Source organism: Zingiber officinale, chromosome 9A (genome assembly GCF_018446385.1).
Source record: "Zingiber officinale cultivar Zhangliang chromosome 9A, Zo_v1.1, whole genome shotgun sequence".
NCBI lineage: Eukaryota > Viridiplantae > Streptophyta > Magnoliopsida > Zingiberales > Zingiberaceae > Zingiber > Zingiber officinale.
This window is the reverse complement of record NC_056002.1, coordinates 136,927,791-136,941,518: the sequence shown is the minus strand read 5'-3', so window position 1 is coordinate 136,941,518 and position 13,728 is coordinate 136,927,791. Positions and strand designations below refer to the sequence as shown.

Genomic DNA, 13,728 nt, shown 5'->3' with positions numbered 1-13,728 from the left:
ACTGTTGCGGGGTCGCACGACGCCTCCCAGTTGTTGTAGGGCCTGGTGTCGGGTGGTGCAGGTACCGGTTGGTGGGCGGAACGAGATGTTTCGACCGTTTCGACCGTCAACACGGTATTTTAAACACCGGAAGCAATCTGTATTTTTATGAAGGTAGGTTTGAAATAGAGGACCTTGGCAACAACAATGAAAGTCTATACCCTAGCAAGCTAACAAGAAAAGAAATTGTACTTCCATTAGTGTACTTTTACTAAAGTAATAATTTAATGAATGCTATTTGGATTCAATGATTGGGTTGTTAAATAGGAACATGCTAGAAAAGTTTTGAGGTTTTCTTATGGAGTTCAAGATGGACGCTTAAGATGGTTTTGACATTTCTAAACAACATCTTAGAAATGGTTGAAACAAGATGACAGTTTGAAAATTGATTGCCAATTTATATTTCTTTTTAAATTTTTTTGTAAGGATTTAATTTTTAAAAGTTGTTAAATGTTTATAATATTGTTAAGAGATAAATTGAACTTTTTAAAAATTTGTTATAATTTTTAGTGAGATAAGTTGTGCCTTTTTAAAGATGATTGGGCCATTTTATTTCTTTAGATTATAAAAGGAGTTAAGATTAAATGTATTATTATAGTTTTTAATTATATTTTTTCTCTTTGGTGATGATAAGGTTTGAGTGCTTAAAGTTAGGCCTGTTCAATCGGTTGGTTAACCGGTTTACCGATTTATCGGTTCCGATTAATTCCGGTTAATCGCATTTTATTGACAACCGGTTAACCGACAGGTATTATTACCGGTTCTACCGGTTCCGGTTGAACCAGTTCCGGTTGGTTAACCGGTTCCAACCAAGAACCGGTAAGCCTAGTAATTGCCACTAAGTGGACTAAAGCCCAACCCAACTAAGTAGACTAAAGCCCAGCTGCAAACAGTGGGTGAGCTGATGGAGTTTCTTGGACTAAAGCCTAGCTGCTAGAGTTTTAAATTATCTATAAGCATTAGAAATTTTATTTATTTATTTATTTTTAATATATATTATAATAGCATACTTATGTCAGGTGTTTGAGAATATCACTTGTCAGCTTAGATTAACCGGTTTAAAAAATACTAAACCGAACCGATTAACCAGTTAATCGGTTAACCGATTAATCGATTAAAATCGGTTAATCGGTTAACCGGAACCGGTAAGTTACCGGTTTCAGTCTGGTTTTCGGTTTGTCGGTTTTTTTGCACAGCCCTATTAATTAATATAGTTTATATTAAAGAAGTATTGAAACCATCTCGGTACAATACAATACAATACATACCAAATTGAATCTGGTCATAAATTGAAACTCTTTGTTGAAATTTTAAACCTTGGATTCGTCTGATATTATTGATAACCATATTGCTTGATTATTTAGTACATACTAAGCTCTTGGGGATTGTTTGAACAATCGTATCAACCTACAAACTTTGTTAATTGTAGCCTACGACTCAAACTAGGGGAGGGAGGAGGGATGCTCATGTAAACTTCTTCCACAAGGTCTCCATTGAAAAAAACATTCTTGATATCTAATTGATGAAGTGGCCTATCTAAGTTTGCGGTCAAAGATAGGAGAACTCGAACTGTGCTCAATTTAGTTTTAGGAGTGAATGCTTTGTTTTTTTGTAATTGATTTCATGGGTCTCTATGAATTCTTTTGCAATGAGTCAGGAATGAATTGATCGATAGTTCCTTCTTTTCTCTATTTAATTGTGAGGACCCATTTGCATCAACTACACCTTTTCTAGGTGGTAGTTGAGTGATCTTCCATGTTTCGTTCTTTTCTAGTGCTTAAATCTCTTTGTCCTCCATCTTGGTATTGTGAGAGTTTCTTATATGGATTTAGGAATCTGTGTTCGATCCAACTTGGCACAAAGTCTTGTGGATAGCCCTAAGCACCTGATATGATAAAAAGTTATAGATTGGATGTTTTGTGTACTTTCTAACACTCTTTCTTTTTGCAATAGGAAGATCACCATCTTTGGAAGACTTGGGATTAGAGTTACTTTGTGGATCATTTAGTCTTGGATTCGGTTCCAATTAAGGAATACTTAGTGCTTTATCTCCCTTTGGTTCTTTTCCCTCCTAGGATCTCCTAGGATAAGTGGTAAGGTCTTTTGTTGATTTCGGATTGATTAGTGTCGAAGGAACAGACTAACAGTTGGAGAAAAGGAAGTGTCTGGTGTATGCAAGTGAATGCAACTGAGTTAAGGTATAGAACCATAGGATCATTTGGGTGAGCAAGGACTACATTCGATAAAGTATGAGAAATATCTTGGTTAGTGATCTCTGTATTGATATCCTAAAGTTAATATTCTTGTGTGAAACTATTCTCCCTTGAATGTCAGATTTGGGTGATGACATGTTAAAAAAAAATGTGACATCCATAGAACTATATTATTTTCTTGTAATTGGAGAATAACATTTCTGGAAACAACCTTTTGCAAAAAAGCAGGTAAGGCTTCGTACAATGGATCCTTCCTCGGGACCCCGCATGACGGGAGCTTCGTGCACCGGGCTGCCTCTTTTTTTAATTGGAGAATAACATTTATACCCTTTTTCATAAGAAGATTATGCCAACAAGATACAATTAATGGCTCTGGGATCAAGTTTTCCCTAGTGTTTTTCACGGTGTTAGCTATGAATATGAACATAAGCGGAGGGATCGAACAACTTGATAGTGATGTATAGGGATGAAGGATATGAGATGTATGGTTGGGCGTGTTTTAAGAATGATATATTATGAGGTTTTGAATTTTAGGACTCAAGAAGACATTTTATTTGTGAGGTAGGTTGCAGTATGTCTTCCCCTAATATTGTTTTGGTACATGCGTAAAGAACATGGGAGTTGGGGCTACTTCTAAAAGATCTCTTTTTCCTTTCAGCTAAGCTATTTTGTTGAGGTGTGTCAACATAAGAGCTTAGATGAACATTCCCTTGACTTATTATGTAATCATTAAAAATGAATGCAAAATATTTTATTGTCTACTTTCAAAATTTGTATTTTTGTTTGGAATTGAGTTTGAACCATGGTATTGAATTTTTGAAATATTGGATAATTTTTCTTTCATTAGGAAAATCCATATAAGTCTAGTGTGATCATTTATAAATGTTATGAACTGACGAGATCCAAGAATATTCTTAATCCTAAATGGTAGGTTAGGATATTCATAAGGTTGTGATTCATTGTAGGTTAGGATAATAATTTTAAACACGTCTAGCAAGTTGACAAATTTCACATTAAAACATTCAGAATTTTATTATTCAAAACAGATGAAAAAAAGCTCGACATATATAAAATTTGGATGCCCTAACCTATAGTTCTATAACTTAAAAACATTCTCCTCTTTTTTTAAAAAAATAGTACTAGATTTTGACTACTAAACAACCAGACTATTATGACCTTTCTTTTTAGGGAATCATTCGCCTTAAGTAGATAGATCTCCAAGAATGTTTTAGCATTGCAATCATCTTCCCCGAATTCAAGACCTTAACTCAAAAGACTTTAGAGAAAATTTAGTAACACAATTGTGATCCCAAGTGAGTCTATTAACTGATACTAAATTGCAATTTAATTGAGGCACTAAAAGAATTTAGTTGAGTGGTAGGTCTCTTAAAATTTTTACCTTTTCTTCTTTGATTACAATATTGCCTTAATTTTATAGGAGTAAGGGTCTCTAATCTATGTTTCTAGTGAATCTTCTAGCATGCTCTTTTGGTGTGACCAAGCTTGTAGTAATGTTTACAATATCGGTGTTCCCTCCTTTGTCAATTGTTATTGCCTTGATTTTGAGGCCCATGAGGAGCTATGGCTGAAATTTCCACCTGAGGTGTGGTGACTGAAATCCCTAACCTCATCTTTTTCATGTCATCTTTTTACAAATCTCTGAAAAAGCTTCTTGAAAGTTAGTTGTAGCCTCATTCCTTGAATTCTTCCTTAAACTTCATCAAGGTTTTTGTTGAGCCCTAATATAAATGTGTACACTCTTTTCTTTTTAACAATTTATTTATAGCTGACTATTTTCAACACAATTCTATAAATGTTCTTCGCACATATAAACTTGATGCCAATAGAATGTGAGTGTTAAAATATTAGGTAATTGTTAAATCTCCTTGTCGTAAATCATATAGAAATACTTTCTATTTCGAGCAACTCTAAGGTATTCTTGTTATTTGAATGTTTCCATCACTCATTCCTAGATTTCTCTCATTGTTTTGTACAACAATAAGTCTTATCCCACTAGGTGGGGTTGACTATATAGATCCTCTCACACCATTGAGTTCTATCCCTTATTATATCATCATTTATATTTAAATAAATTTTATTTTATTTTATTATTGCTAACTAAGTATTCTTAGGTCTTTCTCTTCCTCGTTTAATGTTTATATTTGTCGTAATTTCGTATCATCTAATTAGAGTATTTTTTGGTTATCTAAGTACATGTTCGTACCATCTTAAACACGTCTTTCTTAAACACGTCTCTGGGAGTTTTCTTTTAAATCTTAGAGGTACCTTACCATTAAAAAAAAATCGACGCTCTCCATTTCAATTGTCTTGCTTGTATTCTATATAAGACATCTATCCATCCATTTGCAAAAATAATCCTAGATACTTAAAGTTCTTAGTTATTGATAACTTGTTCTCTCCTATCTTAACAATTATCTTATTATGTCTAATATTGCTAAATTTAAATTCTATATATTCTGTCTCTATTTTACTAAGCTTGAAATATTTCACTTCTAGTATTTTCCATCAAGATTCAAGCTTGGCATTTACTACTTCACGTGTCTCATCTATCAAAATAATATTATCTGCAAACAACATGTATCACGGTAACATGTCTTGATGTGTCTAGTGAATTTATTCATGAATAGTGTAACAAAATAGGAACTTCGAATTAATTCTTGATGTAACTCTATTTTTATAAGAAACATTTCGGTTAATTCGCTTGGAGTTTTCACTCGTCTTTACATTCTTATACACATCTTTAATTATTTCAATATATGCTACACTAACACCTTTCTTTTTTGAAATTTTCCACGTAATTTTTCTCGAAATTCTATCATAAGTTTTTTCTAGGTCTACAAATATCATGTGTAAGTATTATTTTTTTTCTTGATACTCTTCAATTAGTTGTCTAAGAAGATGCTAACTTCTATTGTTGATCTTCCATGTATGAATCCAAATTGATTTTTTGGTCACGGTGGTCTCTTTTAGTTTTTTTTCTAACACTCTTTTAGTACTTTTCTCTCGTTGTTCTATATAGGATAATTTTTTTTCCTATCTCATTGTTCATGAAATTAATTAACCCTCATTTACCTTTTAATTTTCAATTTTTAAATCTTGGCTGCTCCTTAAGAATAAATAATCATCATTTCTGCTGCCACATATGAACATCATCACCAATTGAGACCATTGAAGATAATAGTTCCCATTGAGTTTAGGTTAGATTTGACTGCCGTCTTATGTTCCTCTAAGTTTGGAAACAACAAAATTTTGATAAGACTGAAGTCAGTAATTGTAGAAGAATTGAGTCTTTTTTGGCTATTTTGAATTTCTTTATGTATGGATGATATCAATGACCGATACTAACAATGGTTGAGCGATATTGTATAAATTTTTAGGGATGGTGGCCGGAAGACAATGGAAGAGGAGGATGCCAAGGTTAGTAGTTTTTCAATGCCTAGGACATGAGAAACAACTAGGGTTGGCTCTAATACCATGTTGAAAATAAAAATGGTATTAACTTAAAAATAGATGATACCACATCTAGAAAATAAGAAAAGAGAACTTATCATATCTCCTTAAAAAAGAAAAAAAGAAACAATTAATAATATATATATATAAGGAAGTAAGAATATTCTATTTCTACAAAGATTAAGTGGGATAACCCAATGAGGTTTATTGCAATAATAAGTTTGTGATTAACATAGCTCACAATTTGATACAACATGATTGGAGGAAGCACATTGGAATCACGAGAGACACTTTATTAAAGTGAAATTAGAGGGTGAATTGATTTGTACCCCTTATGTATCTACACATGAACAACTTGCAAACATATTAAAAGGTGGTTTTACTCTGATGGCCGGCGGGAAGCTTTTGTGGATTTGACCTTTGCTCAAATTCTGTAAACTTGTTATATGATAACCAACTCGGCTATGCCCTGGTGGTTACGGTGAGGAATCTCATGAGCTTTAATGATGTATCATTTTTGTTTTAACTTTAACATATAGGGCTATAGGGTGGGTGTGGAAGGAAATAATACCTTTTGATCATGTACATTCTAAAAGCAGGAATCATTTGGATCAACAATGAGCATGTCCATTCTAAAAGAAGAATCATTTTGCGAAACACTGAATGAATGTGTTTGTGTTCGTGAAATATAATCTTCAACTAGAGTTGAGATAGTAATATGTAAAGAGAAAGGAGATTCATGTGAAGTTGTTGGATTATGGAATTAGAACATTTAGGGAATTGTTGAGATAGTAAACTGTTAAGAATCTTGTCTTAAAGAGATGTACCATGAATGGTTGTCCAAGAGTGTTTTGATATATATGAGAAAACAAATACAAAGAAAGGAAAGAAAGATATATGAATAATCTTAAATTTAGAATTTATAAGTTATAACTTAGTTATAAAAAGTTTGATTCTTATATTTATCATTTCTTCTTTCATTATTCTAAAAAATTTGAACGCAAATAACAAGACAAAAGGAATTGAAAAAGTTGTTAAGAAGCCAAAGAGGAAGTAAAAGAGAAAAAAATGGTTGTGCTAGATGATGATGAAACCTCAATTAAAGAGGATATAGAGTGACTGTGACGTGATATTGACATAAATTATATTTATAGTTTTCAATCATTCAGAAGATTGATGTCTTTGAAGATTTAATATAACAAATATTGTTTTTAGTTCCTTAATGTATTTTGATATTTCTGATAACATGCTTTATTTATCATACTATCTTATTAAATAAGATATTTGTATATATTTTATTAGCAAGGTAGATTTTTTTCTGACTGTTAATATTTTTTAATATGATCCTTACGATTGACAATTCACAAAATTAGAAAAACAATTCATGACTCATACCTTGACTAAACAATCTTGATCACCACTTTATTAGCTCCAATGATTAGTTAGCATAGTTGCTTAGTATTGAGAGATCCTAGAGTATAATTTTAATAAGTTGGACTTTTATAATATCAGGACTGAGTTGAGAGATTGTTGAGGATCTAATTGTAAGTAGAATAGACCTTAATTGTATGTATATAAACTGTATGGGTTTAATTGTAAAATGGAATTGATGATGCTCTATATTAAGGTAGAGATGACTGCCTATAAAAGGAAGGAGAGGGGAAGAACGATAAGAAATTAACCAATACTTAGATCTAAATGATCTTAGGATTGCTAATAAGGTGCCCTTACATATCCCCATGTAGTTCAGTAGCCAGTGAAAATTAATGTATCCAACCTGAAATCATCAGGTCATGTCTCTTAAGGTTTATATCTACACTTCATGAGATCAACTAGTTCTGACTGTATGGCCTGAAGTTGATTTTTTTATGATAAATTGGTGAAGTTTGGTGTTGAAATATGCAAAAAAAAAAAAAAAAAGGAAAAAAAACATCTCTTATCCTTGATGAAATTGTAAAGAATCACATAGCAAGAAGCTGTATCTGGAAGCACTTTTATCAGTATATCTTGAAGTACTATCCTTTTAATTTTCTAAACATTTTAGTTTGGTTTTCCACATCCCCTATTTTCAAATATGAAATCCAGCCTCTTCCTTCTGGCTGTGTCCTCCTCAGTGATATTTCATGCTACAGGATGCAACTTATGTCATACTACTCTTTAGTTATGGTCTTTCTTTTCTTCTCATTATTATTCACCTGAACTCTCCATCCTTTGTGCACTATACAATACTTACTTTTCATTATCCAGAATGTGATGTGGAAGAATTGTCAGCTTCTTATGTTTTATTACTTAACTCAAACCTAGTCTTTATATCTGATACTCATACTGGAAATTTATGGAATGTCTATTTGATCTTTTTTGATTAAATGTATGACTGGGGCTTTACATTTCAGGATTTAACTCTTCTCCTTCTTACCTCTGGTAGAGATCCTGGTATAGTACCACGTAATGCACATCCTCCAGAACCTGAAATTTTTGAGGACTCTAATGAAGTTGGTGTCCAAACTCCACAGTCACGGTTACCACGAGTGAAGGATGTGACTGTAAATGGTATGACTGTGAAGGTGAAATACTGTGATACTTGCATGCTCTATCGACCTCCTCGCTGCTCTCACTGCTCCATCTGTAACAATTGTGTGGAACGCTTTGATCATCATTGCCCATGGGTTGGACAATGCATTGGACTTGTAAGTTGCAAAATTATCATAATCTGTCTGAAACTTATTTTATGTCAATCAACCACTTGCCAATGATCCACAAACTTTTGTAATATATGCATTCTAAGTTTTCTTGACTAGAACAGTAATACTGAAGATGGCTTCTTGGCTGTTTCATGCAGAGGAACTATAGATTCTTCTACATGTTTGTCTTCTCGACGACTTTGCTGTGTTTTTATGTCTTTGGATTCTCCTGGGCGTGCATAGTAAAAATCAGAGAAACTGAGCATATAACTATTTGGAGAGCAATGACCAAGACCCCAGCTTCCATTGCCCTCATAATTTACACTTTTATATCAGTTTGGTTTGTTGGAGGCCTCTCCATCTTTCATTTATATCTAATGAGCACCAATCAGGTAATGTATTTAGTGGTTTTATGAATAAAAGTGTTACTTATCTTTCCATTGCTGTCCTAATTAGTTCTTTATCATTTCAGACCACTTATGAGAACTTCAGATACCGTTATGATCAAAGAGATAATCCATACAATAGAGGAATCATTGAGAATTTCAAGGAAATCTTTTGTACAAGCATTCCTCCCTCAAAGAACAAATTCCGTGCACGGGTACCACAAGAGCAACACGCTTCAGTTGGTGGTTTCATGAGCCCAAACATGGGAAAACCTGTCAATGACATTGAGATGGGCCGAAAACCTGTAACCTGGGATGAACTAAGGGCAGTCACACAAATTGGCGAAAGGGAAGAAGGTCTAAGCAATAGAAACATGATCCATGACAAGGATAGTGAACCTGGAGAAGCTTCCCCAGATTCAAGCAGGGAAGTTCTTGCAGCAGGAGGCATGGAGATGCAACCTACGCTACACCATAGGAGATTAAGTTGGGGAAGGGGTGCAAGCTTGGAGACAACACCTGATATTCAAGCTGCAGCATCTGCCATGCGGGAAACAAGTAGGACAGACAGTGTCGGTGGCAGCAGCAGTAAGGCTGGAGATTTGTGAGTTCAGTGTTTCAGTATCTTGATTTGTAAGGTATCTTATTCTTTGCGTGCTGCATTTTCTGTTGTGCGTTATTGTAGTCACAATTTTAGTTTTTATTTTCCCAGAACATGGGTAGAAGATTAGTATTGGTTGGTTAGCACATGTATATATATATATTTGTGTTTGTGGTTTCTGGAAAAGATGGTTTTCAACTGAATACACATCAGGACTCGTATTCTATTTATATCTTGCATACCCCACACTATTTTCCCTAAATTAACCTAGGGTTAGGCGATTGTGCTCATCCATGGTAACTTAAAAGATGTTAAGTGTTTGACATCTGATTAGATTTTGTGATGAGTAAATTTTGATGTTTGAATGTTGATGCTCTTAGTATTATGAGATTCCACGGGTAGAGATAGAGGATATTGTCTCTTGTTCTACATAATAATCGCTCTTTCATGCTTGAATTTCTGGACTGCTTCTTTGTAACGTTGAATGTTGGTTTTCTAATATGCATAGGAGATAAACATTCTGGTTCTTGTCTGCTTCTTGGAGTTTTGAAGTTCTTTTACAAAATCAGATTGAAACATGCATCGGCCTGTTAAGGTGATGTGATGGGCTCGGTTTACCATGCCACACAGCAGTTGAAGTTATGTGATCTTTTTCCGGGCGATCTTGATCTCACAGAAGAGGATAAATTATGAAGAATATTTACTCTAATCGATTGCTCCACTAGTTGAAGGAAATACACATTCTGGTCACCACCGGCCACCAGGGAGAATTAATTGTATCATCTTGAAAAGTGGAAAGCCTAAGTGTTTAGGTATTTCTATCCTTCTTCATTCATCAGGAGGAGGTGGTCGATTTGATTCTATGAAAATTTTTTATATGCTATCGAATAAATTCAAGCATAGATAGATCATAGGGGCAGTCCAACATCACGAGTGATTTGAGTGTCATATATGTTTACTTGCATTGGGAATCAAACCACACTATTAATTGTATTATCTTAGAGTAAAAAAAGGTAATATCGTTCACCCAAACAGTCATTGTCTGTCCCACTACAAGATATAAATAAATAAATCATGGAAGATATTTTATCTTAACACCATGAAGATTAGATATCCAACGAGATATTTTATATCCATTAAAAATTAACTCCAAGATCTATTGAAATAAACATTCTAAATAAATATCAACTACGTCAACCCATCAAAACATTAATTGTATTATCTTGTATCATACCTAGGAGGCTTTTGTAATGCGAGCTTATCTAGATCGACTAAGGAGGTACTAGGATTACTAGTAGTTGAGCAGGAAACTTAATGTTTGCATTGTCTACCAGGTGTCCAACAACACCAAGGGCATGAACGAATAGAATAATTATGTCATTTTGTGAGATTAGAGAAGAATAAAATAAAATGTTGCAACAAATTTGACATAATTTTAAGTATTTTCAAGGCACAAAACCATGATTTTATACTAAAAATACTCGGCATACATAATGTTGGTAGCAACAGTCTGAAGAATGCTTCTCTAGAGTGTTCTCTATCCCAATAATGCAGTAGTCATCAATAATGTTGAATGAGAAGAAGAAAATAAGACAGAGGACAATGACATAATAGTTTAGGGCACTTTGTGAGGATCAGGATCTCAAGATCAAGATGAGAGTGTTTTTTCTCCCCTCTTGAGTTAATCGCAGTGCAGGTTTAGTGAGAGTATTTTGGATATTTTATCCATTAACTACTTCATTTGAAAATGAGATTTTGATTGGATTTTTTCAAAAATCTCCCCTTATAAAATGGATCCATGTGTATGAATATTAGAGCAAAAGATAAAATCGTCATCTTATCGGTTCATTCAAAAGGATCTCATATTCTTTGCAATGAGATAAATCATGAAAGTACTTCCCCTAGCATAGCGGTCGGAGAGGTAAGAAAATTAATAGAAAATTAATCTCAAAATCTATTAGAATAATTGACAACTGATTGATGCACCAACATGTTCAACAAAAAGGAGGAAGTAATAAAGCAAGATGAGGAAAAAAATTGATTAGACTTATCAAAGTTTAAAGTTTGCCATGATTGCATTGATTTTTGATCTTGACCAAGCTTCGTTGTGTGGATGACGGTTTCCAACATAATCAATGTTACGTTGAATCAAATTTATTTTTAAATTAAATCAAAATATATATTTAAAATAATTTTAATCAAATTTATAAAATTTTCTAACAGTAAAATTATTATTATGTCATCAAAAGATCACGGATTCGAATCCTGAAAATAATCTTTTATAAAAAATAGAATAAAATTACGTACAATGAATTTTTTTTCGAAATCCCGTATATGATATTTGGAAAATTAGGACGGGCGGAAGATAGAGAGGAGGCAAAAAAAGAAGGCTCCTCGAGTCTTTTGTGTGAAGTTAATGTGGCAATTATTACGAACAGCAGAAATAAAAGAGAAGAACAATTGAGATTAATGATGGCGCGAGAGGAATATAATGATCAAACCGTACCTTTGTCTCTCAGATTTTAATTAAAGAAAATTGTTTTTTAAAAGGGAATGCATGTGAATAAATAAAAGGCTAAGTAACGGGTGGTACCTTCTCCTTCACCAACCATCCTTTCTGCTCTATTGATTCACAAGAATAATAATTGAAAATAATTAATCCGATTGGGTAACGTTGAATTTAGGATGATCAATTTGATCCCATGAAAATTTTTCATCGACCACCAGAATAAATCGGGAAGCACTTGCAACGGGCAGTCCAAGAACCCAACATCCTTTAGTCGCATGTTCCATTTGAAAGAAAAATATAAGAATAATAATGAAATTGAATTGGTGATTGTTAAAGAAGAACAGAGGTAATTAAAAGACTAAATTTCATTAGTTCATACACATGATTAATTATATAAACTTAATTTTTTGCCTAATCAAATCAAACTAAACTAAATCAAATCAAATAATGTTGTGGATGCCACTTTTGTGATGGAGCCAAGCTTTTCCTGTTCACCTTTTCTTGAAGAAAGGAATTCATCTAGCAATTAATTATTGCTATAGCAAGTTAGTCTTACTCATTGCTCATCTCTATAGTTTGGTGGGAACGGCAGCTAACTATAATATTATAAAAATTCCTCACCAAAGAAACTTCAATTTTAGTTCATTTTTTACCCATTTTAAATAAGAAAATAAATTTATGGGCATGTGATGGATATAAGAATTTTTATCTTCTTTGTGGAATATGTGACTAAGAATTTTTTTTCTTTGATGGAAAATTATTTTTTATTTTTTTAAGTACCATTCCCGGTATATACTATAGTTCCCTAGGAGGCACACCCTTATCTATTGGTTCTAGATGTCGGATCAATGGAGCACGACCAACCCATGTTAGATGCTGAAAATCTTATTTTTGCTTTGTTCTTCGTCTACTTTGGCTGGAGGAACATACCCGTATCATGAGATACAACTAAAGTGTATTCCTTATTGTGACTTCTTGTTCCAAGGCTTTATGACTGTTTTTGCTACAAATTCAAGTCCTATCAATAAAAACATGTAAAGAATAATTCTCTGAACTAAAAGTGTAAAACAATGAAAAGGAAAATATGAGAATGTAAAATATGTTCATGAAATACCACATAATGTATATAAAATAATACTAAAAATATGTAAGAAACACACACATTAGCATGTAAGTTAGGTTAGGTTAGATTTTATTTAATGTTTGTGTTTCCTTTCAATTCTCTTGTAATTGTAGTTTAGATTGGATTAGAGTTTTAATTACTCACATTATGTTTCATTTAGTAGTCTTAGAGCCCAAAATCCAAACCCCCAATTATAACATCAAAAATCTAAGCAATAAATCAATTATGGATAATATCATCCTGTTGTTACATTTATTAGGAGATGGTCTGAGTCATCTCTATGCTACATTAGTATAGAGAGGTTCGGTAATTAAATTGAATTTAATACACCCATAATATAACATATGGTTGGTGGTTATAAAATTTTGATGTCGTTACTAGGGAGTTTTATTGGTATTTGATTGACTTTTGATTGTTTTTTCTTTAAATTTTTTCTATTTTGTATTTCGACGAAAATCTTTAGTATCTCCAAATGCCTTGAAACTTTGTAGATTGTCAAATTTGGGTATGGGGATCAATACTCAGCTTCGTCATGAATAATGACTTATTTTGGACAAATTTCATCGTTTAGACTATCTTTTAATTCACACCAATTTTAAAGTAGACAAATGGTTAACAAAGGTGTAATGAGGTTTATGATATTTGTGCTAGTCCCAACTATAGGATCGAGTAAATCGACTAAAGGGGGTGAATAGCTGATAACTA

General features: G+C 33.0%; 1 protein-coding gene across 3 annotated transcripts in view; it reads left to right on the top strand.

Annotated features, from left to right (window-relative positions):
* LOC122019713 (probable protein S-acyltransferase 7) overlaps window positions 1-9,596 on the top strand; it is a 30,514-nt gene extending 20,918 nt beyond the window's left edge. For 2 of the 3 annotated variants that reach the window (XM_042577186.1, XM_042577187.1), the window contains 3 exons: window positions 8,117-8,410; window positions 8,563-8,796; window positions 8,877-9,596. In XM_042577186.1, the coding sequence (XP_042433120.1) occupies window positions 8,117-8,410; window positions 8,563-8,796; window positions 8,877-9,398 (1,050 nt within the window). In that variant the 3' untranslated portion in view covers window positions 9,399-9,596. Of the gene's footprint in view, window positions 1-5,650; window positions 5,691-8,116; window positions 8,411-8,562; window positions 8,797-8,876 lie in introns of all 3 variants that reach the window. The other variant, XM_042577188.1, reaches the window with a different exon arrangement.
* The last annotated feature ends 4,132 nt before the right edge of the window (window positions 9,597-13,728 follow it).